This window comes from Salvelinus sp. IW2-2015, linkage group LG20, assembly GCF_002910315.2.
Source record: "Salvelinus sp. IW2-2015 linkage group LG20, ASM291031v2, whole genome shotgun sequence".
NCBI lineage: Eukaryota > Metazoa > Chordata > Actinopteri > Salmoniformes > Salmonidae > Salvelinus > Salvelinus sp. IW2-2015.
In genome coordinates this window covers 54,567,325-54,586,157 of record NC_036860.1, presented here as the reverse complement: position 1 = coordinate 54,586,157, position 18,833 = coordinate 54,567,325, and the positions used below count along the sequence as shown (strand labels likewise).

Here is an 18,833-nt window from a genome sequence, read left to right as displayed (position 1 = left end):
AGTGGGGATACATTTTTGTCACGCAGTACTTTTTCCTTTCTTTCTATTGTTTTTCTTTCTTTCTTCCCTCTGTTTCCTACATCCTCAGCAATAGTGCCACTTAGTGGCAAGTGGGTTATGACTGCAGTGATTATGATTCCCCTGTAGTCTTTTGCCGTGTTTTTTCTTTTTAGCACACAACTTTGCATAAAGTTTACAATTACAAAAAGTTCACTATTTACTATGTTTTTTTCTAAGAAGTCGGTAGCAGCAGTGTAATTAAAACCTGGCAAAATCAATTGACGTTAGTTAGAATTCCAGCTATCAACTGTTGGTAAAAGTAATTGTTTTTCAATAGTTTGTAGTAGTGATTACAGGGTGGCTTGTTACGCACTCAAACACACATCATTCATCAGAACAGAATCAAATATTCCACATTGTTCCTTTAATGACATGCATTGACTTATCTAAGGGTGCTAATTATGTTTATTTTACATAATTTCTTTGACTGGGAAAATGATCAATAATAAAAGATTCAGTACTCTATTCAATCCGTATTGCAGAAGTTCAGCGTTACAGCGTGATTGAAATTTAAAGAAATGTTACCGCGTTGGCAGAGAYTGCATTCACGGTAAACGCTGCATATGTCAGCTCAATCAGAAATGACCTTGTCAGTCATTGATATATAAAAAAACATTTGGCTTGACAATGACAACAATGGAGTTGGCAAGAGCACACACAGATCTGAGGCCAGTGTCAATTATTTTGTGCATGGACTCTACAAGGTGCCAAGCGTTCCACAGGGATGCTGGCCCATGTTGACTCCAATGCTTCCCACAGTTTTGTATAGTTGGCTGAATGTCCTTTGAGTGGGGGACCATTCTTGATACACACAGGGAACTGTTAAACGTGAAAAACACAGCAGCGTTGCAGTTCTTGACACAAACCCGGTGCGCCTGACACCTACTACCATATCCCGTTCAAAGTCACTTAAATATTTTGTCTTGCCCATTACATTTACATTTACATTTAAGTCATTTAGCAGACGCTCCATTCACCCTTTGAATGGCACACATTCAAAATCCATGTCTCAATTGTCTCAAGGCTTAAAAATCCTTCTTCAAACCTGTCTCCTCTCCTTCATCTACATTGATTGAAGTGGATTTAACAAGTGACATCAATAAGGGATCATAGCTTTCACCTGGTCACGTCATGGAAAGAGCAGGTATTCTTAATTTCCTGCAGTCTAATGACCACAAGCGCCCTCTATTGGCCTCATAGGTGGAATGTTATTAATATTTTTCATAATAAAGTTAAAAATAAAAATAATAAACCACTGAAAACCTGGTGTTTCTATGGCAAATGGTTTTGTTATATTTCAGTCTTCTGTGATGTATATAAAGTGTAATATTGGGATGCAAACTCGAAATCGAATATATTTCAACTCTATATCTGTTTTTTGTTTTTTTACATAACCATGTGTGTAACGGTGTATACTTTTGTTTCAAAGTAGATTTGTTCAATACTACCAAGAAACTCTGCCACCCATCCACTCAAGAAAAAAATTGTCTTGCGATTGAATCTAGTTAATGATCCCTGCAATGAATCAGTACGTTCCTTCCTCTGCAATGCAATTTTCTTCTTGTTATTGTAAACTAAATTTGTGCTGACTGATTAACAGTGTCAAGGTCCTTTTCAACTTATTCCCGAAACCCTTCTTCTTTAAAGTTGTATTGGCAGATCACAACCAACTGAAAGATGCATACACCGCCACCTACTGTACTGGAGTGTGAATTATGTTCCATTTCTGCTGGTACAGTTGACAACAATGGTGAATGACAGATCTGTAAATCACATATCTATGTGAATTTGGTGGGGTCAACCAAAAAAGTTACATTTTAGTCTTTATTTCTTTTGTCTTTTTAAATAATACCAACATCATCGCATGTTTGCGTGACCTTTGTGCAGTCAATAGAAGCTATGTGACTGTTTTCAACACATCAAGTGTTATAGACTATGTTTTTTAAACAAGCAAGATAAATGAAGGTTCAATCAGTACTGAGTGAACGAACAACAACAAAATCTCCCTGTCATCACCAGACTGTGTAAAGTGTACGTTCTTGACAGAGTTCGTAGCGTAACCGGCAGTGTCACGACCATAGGATCTGAAGGTCCTGGGTTTCTGACCATTCTATTTCCTGTATAGTTTTGATATCCGTCTCCCAGTCTCGACACACACACTGGCCTGTGCATGCAAGCACGGTGTGCTTATTTTCAATTATTAGGTGGCTCTACGGTGCAGAGAACAGTGGAGACTGGAGAGCTCAACTTCTAAGGAATACGTCATGGCCCTCATCTGTCAGATGAACTCCACCCCTACGGTACATCCCAGGGACACACTGTATAATGGCAGGGTGGTGGATTGTGTTCCCTGAAATGTGCACACCAGCTGATTGAGGGAGCACCAGGACCTCTCTATGCACTTGTTTATCTTCTGGTCCCACTGGAACATCCAGCTCCTCCACTGCGCGATATCAGAAAAGACCATTGTTGTCCCGGCAAACATTTGGATGACTCCCTCTAAATCCACGCATCTGCCGCACCAATGCCGTCCCCTCGGTGTGTCCCAAGTCTCTGCTGGCGCAGAGCACCATGCAGTTTGTGCCACTCATGCTTTGCTCTCCCAGCCACCTAATGTGACAGTCAATAATGTATTAGTGCTGAGCGATGAACCAAAATGGTGGTTATTTTTCTGTTTTTAAACGACTAATTGACGACGTTGTTTTTTTTCTTGTGAGCTCGATGTGCAGTTTCTGTAGAGATAAATCAGATCAAGCCTGAACAAGCCAATATGCTACATAATTTAGCGCAGAAAACATGGTAATTAACTACAATGACCATAATCTATTGTGCAGACACTTAAAATTGTCAGGTCTGTGCTGAGTAAAACATTGGGATTGAGAGAAGAGAGAACAGGCGACCGAGAGGGATAGAAAGCAATTGCTTCGCGAGTCTGAAAATACATTATCAAAGTGATTGATTCAGCAGTCATAATGAGTGCCTTATTTACATTGAAGAACAACAAAATAGTGATTTTGTCAGACAGCATAGGCAGGAGCTCTCTAGAGATGAGATGATAACCTGGAATTAAATAATAAAGTCATCAAATAAAACAAATATTTTATTAAAGTTAACTAAAGTGAATAAATTATGGTTAATAAGTGATAATCAGTAATGGGCAGTCACTTTTATTAATGATTGTATTCTGTGTTGTTACAGCATTCAACCCACATATTGCAAAGTGCATTTAATGTTAAATAAAATATTCGAAACCGAAATCAAAAACCGACCTCAAAAAGCACTAATCGCTCAGCACTATAATGTATGTACAGTTGAAGTCAGAAGTTTACATACACCTTAACCAAATACATTTAAACTCAGATTTCACAATTCCTGCCATTTAATCTTATGAAACATTCCCTGTCTTAGGTCAGTTAGGATCACCACTTTATTTTAAGAATGTGAAATGTCAGAATAATAGTAGAGAGAATGATTTATTTCAGCTTTTATTTCCTTCATCACATTCCCAGTGGGTCAGAGGTTTACACACACTCAATTAGTATTTGGTAGCATTGCCTTTAAATTGTTTAACTTGGGTCAAACATTTCGGGTAGACTTCCACAAGCTTCCCACAGTAAGTTTTGGTGAATTTTGGCCCATTCCTCCTGACATAGTTGGTGTAACTGAGTCAGGTTTGTAGGCCTCCTTGCTCGCACACACTTTTTCAGTTCTGCCCACAAATTTTCTATGGGATTGAGGTCAGGGCTTTGTGATGGCCACTCCAATACCTTGACTTTGTTGTCCTTAAGCCATTTTGCCACAACTTTGGAAGTATGCTTGGGGTCATTGTCCATTTGGAAGACCCATTTGCGACCAAGCTTGAACTTCCTGACTGATGTCTTGAGATGTTGCTTCAATATATCCACATAATTTTCCATCCTCATGATGCCATTTATTTTGTGAAGTGCACCAGTACCTCCTACAGGAAAGCACCCCCACAACATGATGCTGCCACCCCGTGCTTCACGGTTGGGATGGTGTTCTTCGGCTTACAAGTCTCCTCCTTTTCCTCCAAACACAACGATGGTCATTATGGCCAGACAATTCTATTTTTGTTTCATCAGACCAGAGGATATTTCTTCAAAAAGTACGATTTTTGTTCCCATATGCAGTTGCAAACCGTAGTCTGGCTTTTTTTATGCCGGATTTGGAGCAATGGCTTCTGCCTTGCTGAGCGGCCTTTCAGGTTAGGTCGATATAGGACTCGTTTTACTGTGGATATAGATACTTTTGTACCGGTTTCCTCCAGCATCTTCACAAGGTACTTTGCTGTTGTTCTGGGATTGATTTGCACTTTTCGCACCAAAGTACGTTCATCTCTAGGAGACAGAACGCGTCTCMTTCCTGAGCGKTATGACGGCTGCGTGGTCCCATGGTGTTTATACTTGCGTACTATTGTTTGTACAGATGAACGTGGTACCTTCAGGCATTTGGAAATTGCTCCCAAGGATGAACCAGACTTGTGGAGGTCTAAAAAAAATAGTTCTTGGCTGATTTCTTTTGATTTTCCCATGATGTCAAGCAAAGAGGCACTGAGTTTGAAGGTAGGCCTTGAAATACATCCACAGGTACACCTCCAATTGACTCAAATGATGTCAATTACATTTACATTTAAGTCATTTAGCAGACGCTCTTATCCAGAGCRACTTACAAATTGGTAATTAGCCTATCAGAGGCTTCTAAAGCCATGACATCTAAAGCCATAACCGACTTGCCAAAAACTATAGTTTGTTAACAAGATATTTGTGCAGTGGTTGAAAAATGAGTTTGAATGACTCCAACCTAAGTGTATGTAAACTTCGGACTTCAACTGTATGAGTAACTGTGTACAACACACCACCACCTGGTGTTATGTTGGGCATCTACTGACCAAACAAACTGACCAAACAAAGATTTTATGAAATATACAGTATATTTTTCTTTATGATATGTACTGTATTGCTAAATAAAAAGGTTTAAGAAAATACAGGCAGGCACCACATTACTACCATACAAAACCGCTCGCTAAATCAAGCATGATGGTCTAGTAAGTATAAAAGCAAAGCTTGTTTTCATATAATTTAAGAAAGCTTGAAAAGGTAGTAGAATGGGATTATTGTGGTGTGTGAAGAATCCAATACTTTAACTTGTAGGCGATACAAATCACATTATTGTGGGAGAACCTCCTCTAATATTATGAATTAGGCTGTTTGAGAAGGTTTGAATCCTAAGTAACCTGCACATTGTTTGAAGTACAATAGACCAACATAGCTACTGTAGTAGGTCAAAGCTGTGTGCTGGAAAACCTTGGTAGAACATGGGTGAAGTAGGCATTGTGGTACTCATGTGAATTTCCTTTCTTTTTCAGCTTCATACCAATACCTACTTTCACTTAAAACATATTTTTTTGTTTTTAATATACATAAGGAATACTGTAAGTGCAAGTAGGCTAACAGACAATGAGAAATGCAAATATGCAAGTTGTTGTGAAAAATACAAGGTCAATGTCATCAGGGTTATATTTACCGCAGCTATATGGCCTTGGGGATGACTGAGCCATGAGATCTAGCAGTCTACCGGAGCCCCAAAGAACTGATTTAATAAAGAGAGGTACTTTTCATATTCTTAGTGTACTGTAGCCTATTTACCGTAACAGAGATCCACTCATCTAAAGCATTCATCTTTTTGTAGAGCCAACTGTTGTATTTGTGTTGTGAATGTGTGAATATACACCTCTTAGATGTCCACTCTACTGTACAGTCACATCTTTTAACTACTAGGTTACTTTGATTTCAATGTCTCTTGGGACTCTCCTTGTAACTTGTCAGTAGGTTATATCATCATACAGCAACTTACACTTGGACCATAATTGACATGTTTAGAGACAGATCTGGAAGTGCCCAATTTACTTACTTATTTGTCATCAATCAGGATAAAGAATGAACAGGTCTTATAGTGGTGGGAAAAATAGTCCTACAAATATAAGCCTTTTCAAGGAACTAAAGACTGACCATCGAATTTTGTTTAAATTGTTCTGCAGGCTTACTATAAATCAAATATAGGCTACATGCATTGGTCGCACTATCCATGTGGTACAGTATCCCTAATCGTTATAGAGTATGAGTGACGCTGATGCGTTTCCAGAAGTGGACTAGAAGCATTACGAGACGCAGTAGAGCGCACCTGCACAGACAAGACCAGACAAGGGAACTATAGTGTAGCTCTTCCAAAGGTAAGTCTCTCTTTGAAAATCTCAATAGTCATCCTGCAGATTTCTATGAAATGGCAACTTTGCCTTCTCAATCTTATGAATTTACCTCACCATTTGTTCTCTCTGAGCTTTTACTGTATTTTCTTTCTTCGTCAGTTTCATGTACTTGTTTCAGTAAGAACATACGTGTCATTTGATAAAGTTATGGTAAAAAATAAGAACAATAAATGACGATGGAGTGGATTCGTCCAAATGCCAACCTTTCCTTGATTATTTGTATGATGACTAAAGCTTTTTTCAGAGAATGTTGGTGTGTATGGCTTTATCGTTTTTCTTTTATATTCCTTACGTTTCTTAAAAAATATATATTTGTATCTGCTAGGTTTCTCTGGCAATATGTAGGCTATAACACACTTTTCTGATGTGATTCCATTTGGAAGGTGACTTGTGAAAATGGAGATTGCGTCACTGAATGAAACTGCTGTGAACAGCACCATGGACAGAGCCAACCGCACCTACATACCTTATTACCTGCACTCATCCGGCATGTCTGTCATCTATATCCTGTGCTATATGGCGGTTCTCCTGCTCTGCGTCGGGGGGAACGTGCTGGTCTCCCTGGTGGTCCTCCGGAACCGCAACATGCGCTCCGTCACCAACCTCTTCATCCTCAACTTGGCCATCAGTGACCTGCTCATTGGAGTGTTCTGCGTTCCAACGACTTTGATTGACAGCCTAATATCAGGTGAGAAAGTGGAGGGAGCAGAAATGCGTAGGGCACATGCAGAAATCGATGTGGGATCCCCGCCGCAAGGGGAATCATATGGTTCTGGAGGCGAGAGTGTTAACTTTGTATGAAGGGATCAAAGGTTTCAGTCTGGCTTTTACAGCTCGAGGCTGTCTCCAGTTCAGTCAGCCAAGTGTGAGAAGGTCTGGAGTGAAAAGGCTGAATTTCAATCAACTTGCTGTTGATATGAATGAATTATTGCATACCTACTGGGCACACCACATCATTTCAACGGGGAAATGTGGGTAATATTTGGTTAAGTTGTTCAATGAGATTTCAACCTTTATTTACMTACGCAAAAAGACAGCCATAAGTTTCTTGAATTCCAAACGTTTGTTGAATTCACTACGCTTTCATCCATCTATAAAAAGCACAACAAAATTCCAAAGGAAAAAGTTAAAAMAATGTCAGATTTTTGATTTAGTTGTCATCTAAATGTGTTATCACTGCACTTTCAACAATTTACAAGCACAATAAAGTTTAAATGGGAATAGAATGTCAGAAATGTTGTATTCATACATCTACTTCATGTTTGTTATTACTGTGCTTCATCTAAAATCACAACCAAATGACCTGGGCCTGGTTTCCCATAGTGTTTAGGCTTACTTTTATTTATTTTTTATTTAACCTTTCTTTAACTAGGCAAGTCAGTTATGAACAAATTCTTATTTACAATGACTGCCTATCAAGAGGCAAAAGGCCTCCTACAGGGACTGGGCTGTGATTAAAAATACAAATGTAGGACAAAACACACATCATGACAAGAGAGACACCACAACACTACATAAAGAGAGACCTAAGACAACAACATAGCATGGCAGCAACACATGACACAGCACGGTAGCCACACAAAATGGCAGCAGCACAAACATGGTACAAACATTGTTGGGCACAGAAAACAGCACAAAGGGCAAAAAGGTGAAGACAATAAGTGTTTTATTGATACATGTTTCCTACAATGGCCGAAGATGTAACGGGTGTTTCCCAAAACAGCACCCAGAGAAAAATTTGCTGAGTGCGTTGTTGAAGCATGTGTTGATACTGATGGGATCAAAAGAAAGGCAACGTTCCTCTCGGATCAGCGTTTTCCATTCAAATCTTACATTAACGTTCAAATTATTCCACAATCGTGACGACGGATCAGCTCCTAGAAAGATATTATTACCTATGACTGCAAATATTGAGGTGGCTTATTCTAACACTTACCCTATAATAATGCACTAAAATATTTGGCACATCATTGGGCACCTTAGGCTACACATCATGAAATATATTGAGACAAATTACAGACAGTAGCCTACAAGTAGCTATATAATATTGAAATATTGATAATTTATTTGACCGAGATTCGCTCCGACAGAAAGATGCATCAATCTCAGTTAAAGTTTCCGAGTGAGCGAAACAGCAACCCTCCGTCTCAGTATGTGTAGACCATGTATCTGATGCTGTCTGGACCAAAAGAGTCCAGAAATGTCATACTATTTCTGTCCAGACAGCATCAGATGCATGGGCTACATATAGAGGGGCGCTGTTCAGCTCGCGCGGATGCTTTGTCCGACGATATAGTGTCAGCAGAGAGGAAGCGGCAAAGAGAGAGGGCACACTCGCCAAAATCTGTCCAGTATAAACCCAGTGCGTTTCTATGGGAATAATATGCAGACCTAAGCTTGTTGTCTGCCTTCCAGCCTTTGAGACAAAGACTCCCATTGTTAAGGTGGAGACATGAGCATCTCATCATGACAGATCTCTGGTTTCAGCCTCTTGCGAATTGGAAAGGAAAGTTCAAATCTAAATAAATGTTATTCGTCACATACACATATTTAGCAGACGTTATTGCAGGTGTAGCGAAATGCTTGTGTTCCTAGCTTCATAAGTGCAGTAGTATCTAAAAATTCACAACAATACACAAAAATCTAAAAGTAAAAGAATGGAATTAAAAAATATTTAAATATTAGGATGAGCAATGTCAGAGTGGCATTGACTAAAATACAGTAGAATAGAATACAGTAACATTTGAAATGAGTAAAACAGTATGTAAACATTATTAAAGTTACTAGTGTTCCATTATTAAAGTGATTCCATGTCTATGTATATACTGTACGGCAGCAGCCTCTAAGGTGCATGGTTGAGTAACCGGATGGTAGCCTACTAGTGATGTCTGATGGCCTTGAGATAGAAGCTGTTTTTCAGTCTCTCGGTCCCAGCTTTGATGCACCTGTACTGACCTCACCTTCTGGATGGTAGCGGGTGAACAGGCCATGGCTCGGGTGGTTGATGTCCTTGATGATCTTTTTGGCCTTCCTGTGACATCGGGTGCTGTAGATTTCCTGGAGGACAGTGTGCCCCCGGTAATGCATTAGGCAGACCGCACACTCCTCTGGATAGCCCTGCGGTTGTGGGCGGTGCATTTAGCATACCAGGTGGTGATACAGCCCGACAGGGTGCTCTCAATTGTGCATCTGTAAAATTTTGTGAGGGTCTTAGGGGCCAAGCTGAATTTCTTCAACCTCCTGAGGTTGAAGAAGTGCTGTTGCGCCTTCTTCACCACACTGTCTGTGTGGGTGGACCATTTCAGATTGTCAGTGCTGTGTACGCCGAGGAACTTGAAGCTTTTTACCTTCTTCACTGCAGTCCTGTCAATGTGGATAGGGGTGTGCTCCCTCTGCTGTTTCCTGAAGTCAGCTCCTTCGTTTTGTTGACGTTGAGGGAGAGGTTATTTTCCTGCACTGTGCGGGTGTACAGTGCACTGTTAGAATGCTGGAATGCCCAAAAGTAAATTGATGTTTCAACAAAATGATATAATTACTCCTGTCTAAATAAAATCATTCAAAATACTTCACCATGGAGCATGACTTACCCACAGAGGATCATTATCTTCTTGTTATTTTTAAATGCTGTGGATTGTTTCATGCATGCATATGTAGGAAGGTGCCCATTTGGCAATGTCTTATTTCTGATTGTCTTAACTCACCACTCATGTTTTCTTCGCCTCACACGAGGCAACAAAGTCTGTTTTTCTATCAGCCATTGCGAATGATACATGTAGTTCCTCAGTATTTGAAAAATCTTTCAACACTCCCGTCCTTGTTGATCACTAAGCCTCAGTGTGAAAGAGCAAGATATCATGATCTGATGATCCCATATATCCAGTGGAAACGTCATAAAAAAACAGCTTTTTGTCCCGAGCTCACTGGTGCAGGAAACTTTGAGGGCCCGGAATAGGCTAGTTGATTCAATGTTGGAAGTTTCTTAGAGACAGCTTCCGGACGGACCCTGTGATAATTTGATACAATGTTGAACTTCACTAGCAATAGCTCAGGTCAAGACAGATAAAAAGGGAGGCAGACATGCAGAGAAGAGAGATGAATGTGAACCAGAATTTTTATCAGGATATTTTCTACTGTTTGTAGTTATCGACTTTAGACCTATGTATTTTACTTAGTTGACGATGGAAGTTATAGGTCTTCTGTTGCATCTCTGAGTGCTATGTTCTCATTTCTTTAGCCGCCAATGGGTCACAGTGTATCAATGTGTCCATATGGCAGAAGCTAGTGCTCTGGCCATAGTTGAATTTTAACTTTGAGATTTTTACCATTTTACTTCAGATTCTTATGGGGCGCTTCCCAAAAGGAAGTGCCCCAAATGGCGCTTCCTTTCGGGGCGGCAGGTAGCCTAGTGGTTAGAGAGTTGGGCCAGTAACCGAAAGGTTGGTGGATCGAATCCCCGAGCTGACAAGGTTGTTCTGCCCCAGAACAAGGCAGTTCACTCTCTGTTCCTAGTCCGTCATTGTAAATAATATTTTTTTCTTAACTGACTTGCCTAGTTAAATAAAGGTTACATTAAAMAAATATATATATATATTGTCAATAATAATAATAAACATCTGAAATAAACATCTGAAATAAAATGGTAAAAATCTAAAAGTTAACAAACAATGATTTTGAGAATTCAAAAACATTATTATTCAAATGAAACTGTTCCAAAAAAAATTGCATTTATACATATTCATAACTGASACACAGATCAGTAGAAATTGAAGAATAAATTGTAAGCTTCTCCAAACTTGAAACTCATGAGTTGCCTATGGTCTTTACTACTACACCCATTCAGTGGCGATTTTAGCATGTAAATCTTGCTGGGGCAAACTCCCCATTTTTAAGATGCATGCCAGCAAAGCCACTACACAACACAACACTAAACAATACATTATTTGCACTATAACGGTGACAAACTGTGCCCATACTGTTAGGGCCTACATAAAGCTGTTCCATCAGCAGAACTTTCCTTTCAGCACCACCGCTACACCTACACAGCTTAGCCTTGTCTGGCAGCTAAACAGTTCATTCGGGGTGACTGGTAGGCTAGTGGTTAGAGCGTTGGACTAGTAACCGAAAGGTTGCAAGATCGATTCCAAGAGCTGACAAGGTACAAATCTGTTGTTCTACCCCTGAGCAAGGCCGTTAACCCACTGTTCCTAGGCTGTCATTGAAAATAAGAATTTGTTCTTAACTGACTTGCCTAGTTAAAAACAAAATCAGCCTCATTTACTGCCTTAAAAAAAAAACATAGCTGATATGGCAGACTTGCTGAAACAAATGTGGTTACTACTCACTCCTTGTGGATTTGTGTAAGTCGATAAGAACCGCATTCTCCAATAATAATGAATGCTGAAATAAGTTTAGACTTTTTGTTCAGTAAATTCATAATATTTATTCTTATATCATTAACACTTAGCTTGAAGTATAAGCAAGTGCAAGCAAACGAGTTGCGATGAGGTAGGCCTATTCGTTCAGCACTTTCAAAATGGACACAGACAGAAATTCAGAGAGATGTTAGTTCAGATAAATTTAGCAACATGTCGAGGCCTTAACATAGCTAGCAAGCTAGCTAAGATTTTGAAAGTATGATGTTGATATGATCAGTCCAATCAAAGCTATGTAGATATAACGTGATTTGATGTCATTTTATCTATAGTCAATGACCTTGAGCCTTCTTGGATGGTCACTTCTAATGTAAATCTATGGCAGCACACAAGGGGGCTTGAACTGCCTAGCTCTCCCTGTAGATTCTGCGGTGACACTAGAGAAGATTACCAATGCCTACGCTCTGTATTTTCCACTGGCTGCCTCTCCACCACAGAAAGCACTGAGCTAGGCTGAAACATCTGTATTTTCCACTGGCTGCCTCTCCACCACAGAAAGCACTGAGCTAGGCTGAAACATCTGTATTTTGGAGCTGCCTTAGTCAAGAAAGCAAGAAAGAGATCATGTTTGTATTTGGCTTTATTCGCTCAATAAATTAGTTTTTACATTGTTCGCAAACTGATATGTGACACAAATTATTGCCAAAATAACATGCTCTGCCCCACCTGCCGTGAATGACGGGTCGCCACTGTACCCATTTATAAAATGCATGCAATTCTGCCACACATAGGAGGCCCTGTGAAAAAACGTGCCAGCCTATGGAAATCGAATGCTGTCCAACTGATTAGTTCTGGCACCGGGAGTCACGCCTGCTCCCACTCCCCCTCTCTGGTCCTCGAGGGTGCCAGGCTGCCCATCATTACGCACACCTGTCACAATCGTTACACGCATCAGCACTTCATTGGACTCACCTGTACTCCATCACGTTTTGATTGCCTCCCCTATATCAGTCTATTCCTCAGTTTCATCCCCGTGTCAGCATTATTGTCATTATGTTTCCCTTGTCCAGACGATGTCCGCGTTTCGTTTCATGTCCGTTATTCATTAAATGTTCACTCCCTGTACTTGCTTCTCGTCTCCCAGTGTCTGTCCTTGCACCGGGTCTGGTTTTGGGAAACAGCTCAGAGATTTAATGATGCGCCTACGAAGGTTCTACCCATGAATTTAGGCTTAAAATGCTTTTCAGGAACCGGGTCCTGTATTGCAGTTGAGATTACATTAAAAGTACATTGCAAGTGATCAATGTTGTTCAAGATTCTGCACAGATTATTATAGCAATTGTGTAGAAGACCTGCAATCTTTGGATGTTATCTTGAAAATGCACTCTTTCTGCGATTAGGCCTACATAAGAAGACATTTACAGTAGGCTAACCTCAAAATGTGGCCATGAATGTGTTACTTATTTTAAGGTTGAATAAATACTGTTACATTCGTTTGTAACATAGCCTTAACTTTAGGCTACTGTATTACAAAAGTATTATTCCATTGTGTTTGGTTTACAAATTGGCCCAATATCAAAATTTAAAGGATAGCCTATCTAATGCTTGGATAGTTTCATCTGAGCCACTGGCTTAATCCTAGTCTTTAACTTAGATTTTTGGTTTAGTTGGAGACATGAATCCAGCATATCATTTGTTAACTTGTAACAAGTTGATAGGGTATTTACTGTATTGCAAAAGTGTAAATGAAATGTGTGTGATTGTCAATGCAACCAATATCAACATTTGAAGGAGATGTATCTTTTGTGCCACTGACTTAGTCTGGCTTTAATTGCAGTTTGTCTACAAATTAATACGTCTCATGTCTCCATCTCAACCAATAATCAAAGTTAAAGAATAGGACTAAATTAAATCAGACTTTATTTCAAGTTAATTTCAAATTTAATTTAGTTGAGATAGAGGAGAATCCAACATATAGTTTACTATTAATTTGTAGAAAAACTTGAATTAAAGCTAAATCAGTGGCACCAATGGATCTATCCAAGCAGAGGATCTCATTCAAATGTTGATATTTGTTTGCATTCATACTAACCAAACACAATATAAAATCCAGTTTGTCTACAAATTTGAATAGTTGATATATTAAAATATTAAATGTTGGATTCACGTCTCCATATCAACCAAAAATCAAAGTATGTCTTTGCGATATGTGTCGGACCCCAGTAAGACTAGCTGTTGCCATTGGCGTTGGCTAATGGAGATTCTAATAAATAAATTAAAATCAAATATTAATGATGAATTTGAAGATTACATTTTAAATCAACCAAAGCTTGAAACCCTAGGCCTATAAGGCTGTGTTTACACAGGCAGCCCAATTCTGATATTTTCCAGTAATTGGTCTTTTGACCAATCACACCAATTAATGAACTATGTTTTGCATATTTTTAGTTGAACCCTGGGTTGAATTGAGACAATAGCTGTTTATGACTTTGCAAATGTTATATAGGCCAAAATTGTACAATTGATGATATATGACTTATAAATATATATGGTTACATTTCATTTGCTCTCTCAAACCTACCCTTTGGAATGACTTTGATAGCAACAGTGAATATATTTAGTTATATATCGGTAGCAGTCAGTGACAAAATAAAAGATAAGCAGGGTTGGGCATGGTTAAAACCCTGGATGGGATAACACATTAATAGTTGTAGATCAACTCTCCAGTAGGAGGTAGTGGATGTAACGTTGAATATCTGACGTTGTTTCAAAGGTACCAATTATACATATTTTATACATGGTTTGTCTATGTTGAAACTTGGTTACTATGATGACATAATCCTGTGGTTGAAATTTCACCCTCAAAACAACAGTTTTGACTTTTTTCAAATCCAATGAACTTTCCATGTAGATTCCATGTCACAATACATTGAAAAATGACATTCAAACAATGTTGATTCAACCAGCTTGTGCCCAGTGGGTACAGTTGAAGTCGGAAGTTTACATACACTTAGGTTGGAGTCATTAAAAATCGTTTTTCAACCACTCCACAAATTTCTTGTTAACAAACTATAGTTTTGGCAAGTCGGATAGGACATCTACTTTGTGCATGACACAAGTAATTTTTCCAACAATTGTTTACAGACAGATTATTTCACTTATAGTTCACTGTATCACAATTCCAGTAGGCCAGAAGTTTACATACACTAAGTAGACTGTGCCTTTAAACAGCTTGGAAAATTCCAGAAAATGATATCATGGCTTTGGAAGCTTCTGATAGGCTAATTGACATCATTTGACATCATTTGAGTCAATTGGAGGTGTACCTGTGGATGTATTTCAAGGCCTACCGTCAAACTCAGTGCCTCTTTGCTTGACATCATGGGAAAATCAAAAGAAATCAGCCAAGACCTCAGAAAAAAAATGGTAGTCTGGTTCATCCTTGGGAGCAATTTCCAGATTCCTGAAGGTACCACGTTCATCTGTACAAATAGTACGCAAGTATAAACACCATGGGACCACACAGCCGTCATACCACWCAGGTAGGAGACACGTTCTGTCTCCTAGAGATGAACGTACTTTGGTGCGAAAAGTGCAACTCAATCTCAGAACAACAGTAAAGGACCTTGTGAAGATGCTGGAGGAAACAGGTACAAAAGTATCTACATCCACAGTAAAACGAGTCCTATATCRMCCTAACCTGAAAGGCCGCTCAGAAAGGAAGAAGCCACTGCTCCAAAACTGGCATAAAAAGCCAGACTACGGTTTGCAACTACACATGGGGAAAAAGATCGTACTTTTTGGAGAAATGTCCTCTGGTCTGATGAAACAAAAATATAACTTTTGGGCCATAATGACCATTGTTATGTTTGGAGGAAAAGGGGGATGCTTGCAAGCCGAAGAACACCATCCCAACCATGAAGCACGGGTGTCACGTTCCTGACCTTATTTCCTTTGTTTAGTCTTTGTTTAGTTGGTCAGGACGTGAGCTGGGTGGGCATTCTATGTTTTGTGTCTCTATGTTGGGTTTGTTGTTTGGCCTAATATGGTTCTCAATCAGAGGCAGGTGTTTGTCATTGTCTCTGATTGGGAACCATATTAAGGTAGCCTGTTTGCACTGTTGGTTTGTGGGTGATTGTTTCCTGTCTTTGTGTTCTGCACCAGATAGGACTGTTTTCGTTTTTCTCATTTATTGTTTTGTAGCTTGTAGTTCTTATTCTTTATTAAACATGTTGAACACTAGCCGCGCTGCGTTTTGGTCCTCTCCTTCATCCCAGGAAGAAAGCCGTTACAACGGGGGTGGCAGCATCATGTTGTGGGGTATTTTGCTGCAGGAGGGACTGGTGCACTTAACAAAATAGATGGCATCATGAGGTAGAAAAATTATGTGGATATATTGAAGCAACATCTCAAGACATCAGTCAAGAAGTTGAAGCTTGGTCGCAAATGGGTCTTCCAAATGGACAATGACCCCAAGCATACTTCCAAAGTTGTGGCAAAATGGCTTAAGGACAACAAAGTCAAGGTATTGGAGTGGCCATCACAAAGCCCTGACCTCCATCCTATAGAACATTTGTGGGTAGAACTGAAAAAGCGTGTGCGATCAAGGAGGCCTACAAACCTGACTCAGTTACACCAGCTCTGTCAGGAGGAATGGGCCAAAATTCAACCAACTTATTGTGGGAAGCTTGTGGAAGTCTACCCGAAATGTTTGACCCAATTTATACAATTTAAAGGCAATGCTACCAAATACTAATTGAGTATATGTAAACTTCTGACCAACTGGGAATGTGATGAAAGAAATAAAAGCTGAAATAAATCATTCTCTCTACTATTATTCTGACATTTCACATTCTTAAAATAAAGTGGTGATCCTAACTGACCTTAGACAGGGAATTGTTACTAGGATTAAATGTCAGGAATTGTGAAAACTGAGTTTAAATGCATTTGCTTAGGTGTATGTAAACTTCCGACTTCAACTGTATCTATTAAATGTATGCATTTTCCCTCCCTTTCACGCCGTTTGCTCCCTTAACGCAATTTATATCCACACATCTACAGTATTAAAATCCGTTGTCAATCGAAACACATTAAGAGTCGTTAAGATTAAAATATTTGGTGTAGCAACCGGGCTACCGCTTGTGTGTAATGCAGTCTTTCTTTCCAGGATGGCCGTTTGGCCAGATTACATGCACCATGAGCAACCTGGTCCAGGGGATGTCAGTGTCAGCATCAGTCTTCACTCTGGTGGCCATAGCTGTTGACAGGTAATCCACCACCACACTATCCTGTCACAGAACTGTTTGTGCTCTTGTCAACTCCATTGTTGTAATTGTCAAGCCAAACATTTCTCTCTGTGGCATTCGGTCTCTCTTCCTCCCTACCCCCTTCCTCTCTCTCTCTTGCTCTCTCTCTCTCTCCCTCTGTCTGTTTTATTCCCTCCCTTCCTCCCCCTTCTCTTAGGTTCACAGGTATTGTGTACCCCTTTAGACATCGAATGAGGCCTGTGGCTGCTCTCGTCACCATCCTCTTCATCTGGGTGCTGGCGTTTGCTGTAATCTGCCCCTCGGCCGCTACCCTGACCATCATTCACCTGGAGGACACCTACCTGGTCCAGGACAACCAGACATACCCTGTCTTCGTCTGCTTCGAGAAATGGCCCCGGCCCGAGATGCGTCGTGTCTACACCATGGTCATCTTCGTGCACGTGTACCTGGCCCCCCTGGGTGTCATCAGCATCATGTATGGCTGCATCGTTGCCAAGCTCTCAGTCAACCTGAGGCAGGTGAGGCTGGCAGAGGTGCGGAGGGCCCATTCCCAGCGCAGGGTTAAAGTGATCAACATGCTAATCATGGTGGCGGTGCTCTTCATGGTGTCATGGCTGCCTCTGTGGACGTTAATGCTGCTGACTGACTACAGGGATCTGGACACGCAGCAGATTGACTTCCTCAGCAGCTACCTGTTCCCTGTGGCCCACTGGCTGGCCTTCTTTAACAGCGGGATTAACCCCATCATCTATGGCTTCTTCAATGAGAACTTCCGCAGGGGGTTCCAGGCTGCAGTGGCCTGCAGGTCCTGTTCACAAAAAACAACAACGGGGGTGGTTAATACACGCTTCAACTTCCCTCCCCCTAACAGAGTATTTAACGAGAACCCTGAGTCCTCTGGTGGGAGGAAAGGCCACTGCTCTAAGGGCACTCCTAAGATTGTCCCACATGGAACCAATGGAATCCTCCTGGATGACATTAACAGGAATGCTGGACTCAACAGGGTGATTGGAGCCTGGGTGGAGTGATTCTAATTAGGGCTGGGACGATTATAGATTAATTGTTGTGCAAATGGCCATGGTTATTGCAATAATTGAGCTTGTAATGCATCATAATGCATCTTTACAAATTAGCTATGAGATACCTAATGAATACAACATAGCTTTGTTGACACACCCCTGTCTCAAAAACAAATCATTTTGACTGCTGGGAACTTTTGGAAATGAAGCTTCTATTAACTATTAACCATGCTGTTCTGCTTGCAAAATGATAACCAACGTTACCCACTCATGGTGTAGGTGTGGTTCCCTTGCGCACACTGAATATATGTAATTCAACCACTGAAAATACTCCCATTGTTGGCCAACAGATTTCACTCAATAGGGTGAAAGTACATTTATCTAAAGCCATCCCTTTGAATACGGTGTCCCTTTAAATCAAATTTTCTCGACAAACTCACTATAATATGTATCATGAGAATGGGTTCAGAATAGGGATAGATTTTAAAATACTCTGATTTTATAGATTATTTAGGCTTAGGAAAGTATTTATAAACCATACATAAACAGGGTTGGAGAGCCTTCACACACAAAATATATTGGTGAATCAAAATTACAGTGGTTTGATTTATCCTGAAAGTTGCCATATTCAATAGATCAACCCATTAAATATTGGAAGGTGAGAAAGGTGTACAATATAAGTTGAACAGTAGTCCAATAAATCCACGGACTGTGATGACAACGGTCCAGTCGCCATGAACCGTGCGCCAGGCTCCAGGTTTAAACTGCTATGTATGGTCTGCTTCCCATAATGATTTAAAAAGGCTACGTGTCCCAAATTGTTGCACAA

General features: G+C 40.1%; 1 protein-coding gene across 1 annotated transcript; it reads left to right on the top strand.

Moving 5' to 3' along the window:
- The first annotated feature begins 6,673 nt into the window (after positions 1–6,673).
- On the top strand, positions 6,674–18,126 carry LOC111981833 (neuropeptide FF receptor 1-like). Its single transcript, XM_024013288.1, has 3 exons — positions 6,674–7,034; positions 16,886–16,985; positions 17,182–18,126. Exons 1-3 carry the CDS (start codon positions 6,743–6,745, stop codon positions 18,011–18,013), a joined length of 1,224 nt encoding a protein of 407 aa, XP_023869056.1. The 5' UTR covers positions 6,674–6,742; the 3' UTR covers positions 18,014–18,126.
- The last annotated feature ends 707 nt before the right edge of the window (positions 18,127–18,833 follow it).

What these genes read in the sequence shown, in the direction of transcription:
- LOC111981833 (XM_024013288.1), top strand. Translation starts at nt 6,743, where the DNA reads ATGGAGATTGCGTCACTGAATGAAACTGCTGTGAACAGCACCATGGAC. An exon ending in GATTGACAGCCTAATATCAG is followed by an intron (nt 7,035 to 16,885) that starts GTGAGAAAGTGG and finishes CTTTCTTTCCAG; the next exon opens with GATGGCCGTTTGGCCAGATT. An exon ending in GTGGCCATAGCTGTTGACAG is followed by an intron (nt 16,986 to 17,181) that starts GTAATCCACCAC and finishes CCCTTCTCTTAG; the next exon opens with GTTCACAGGTATTGTGTACC.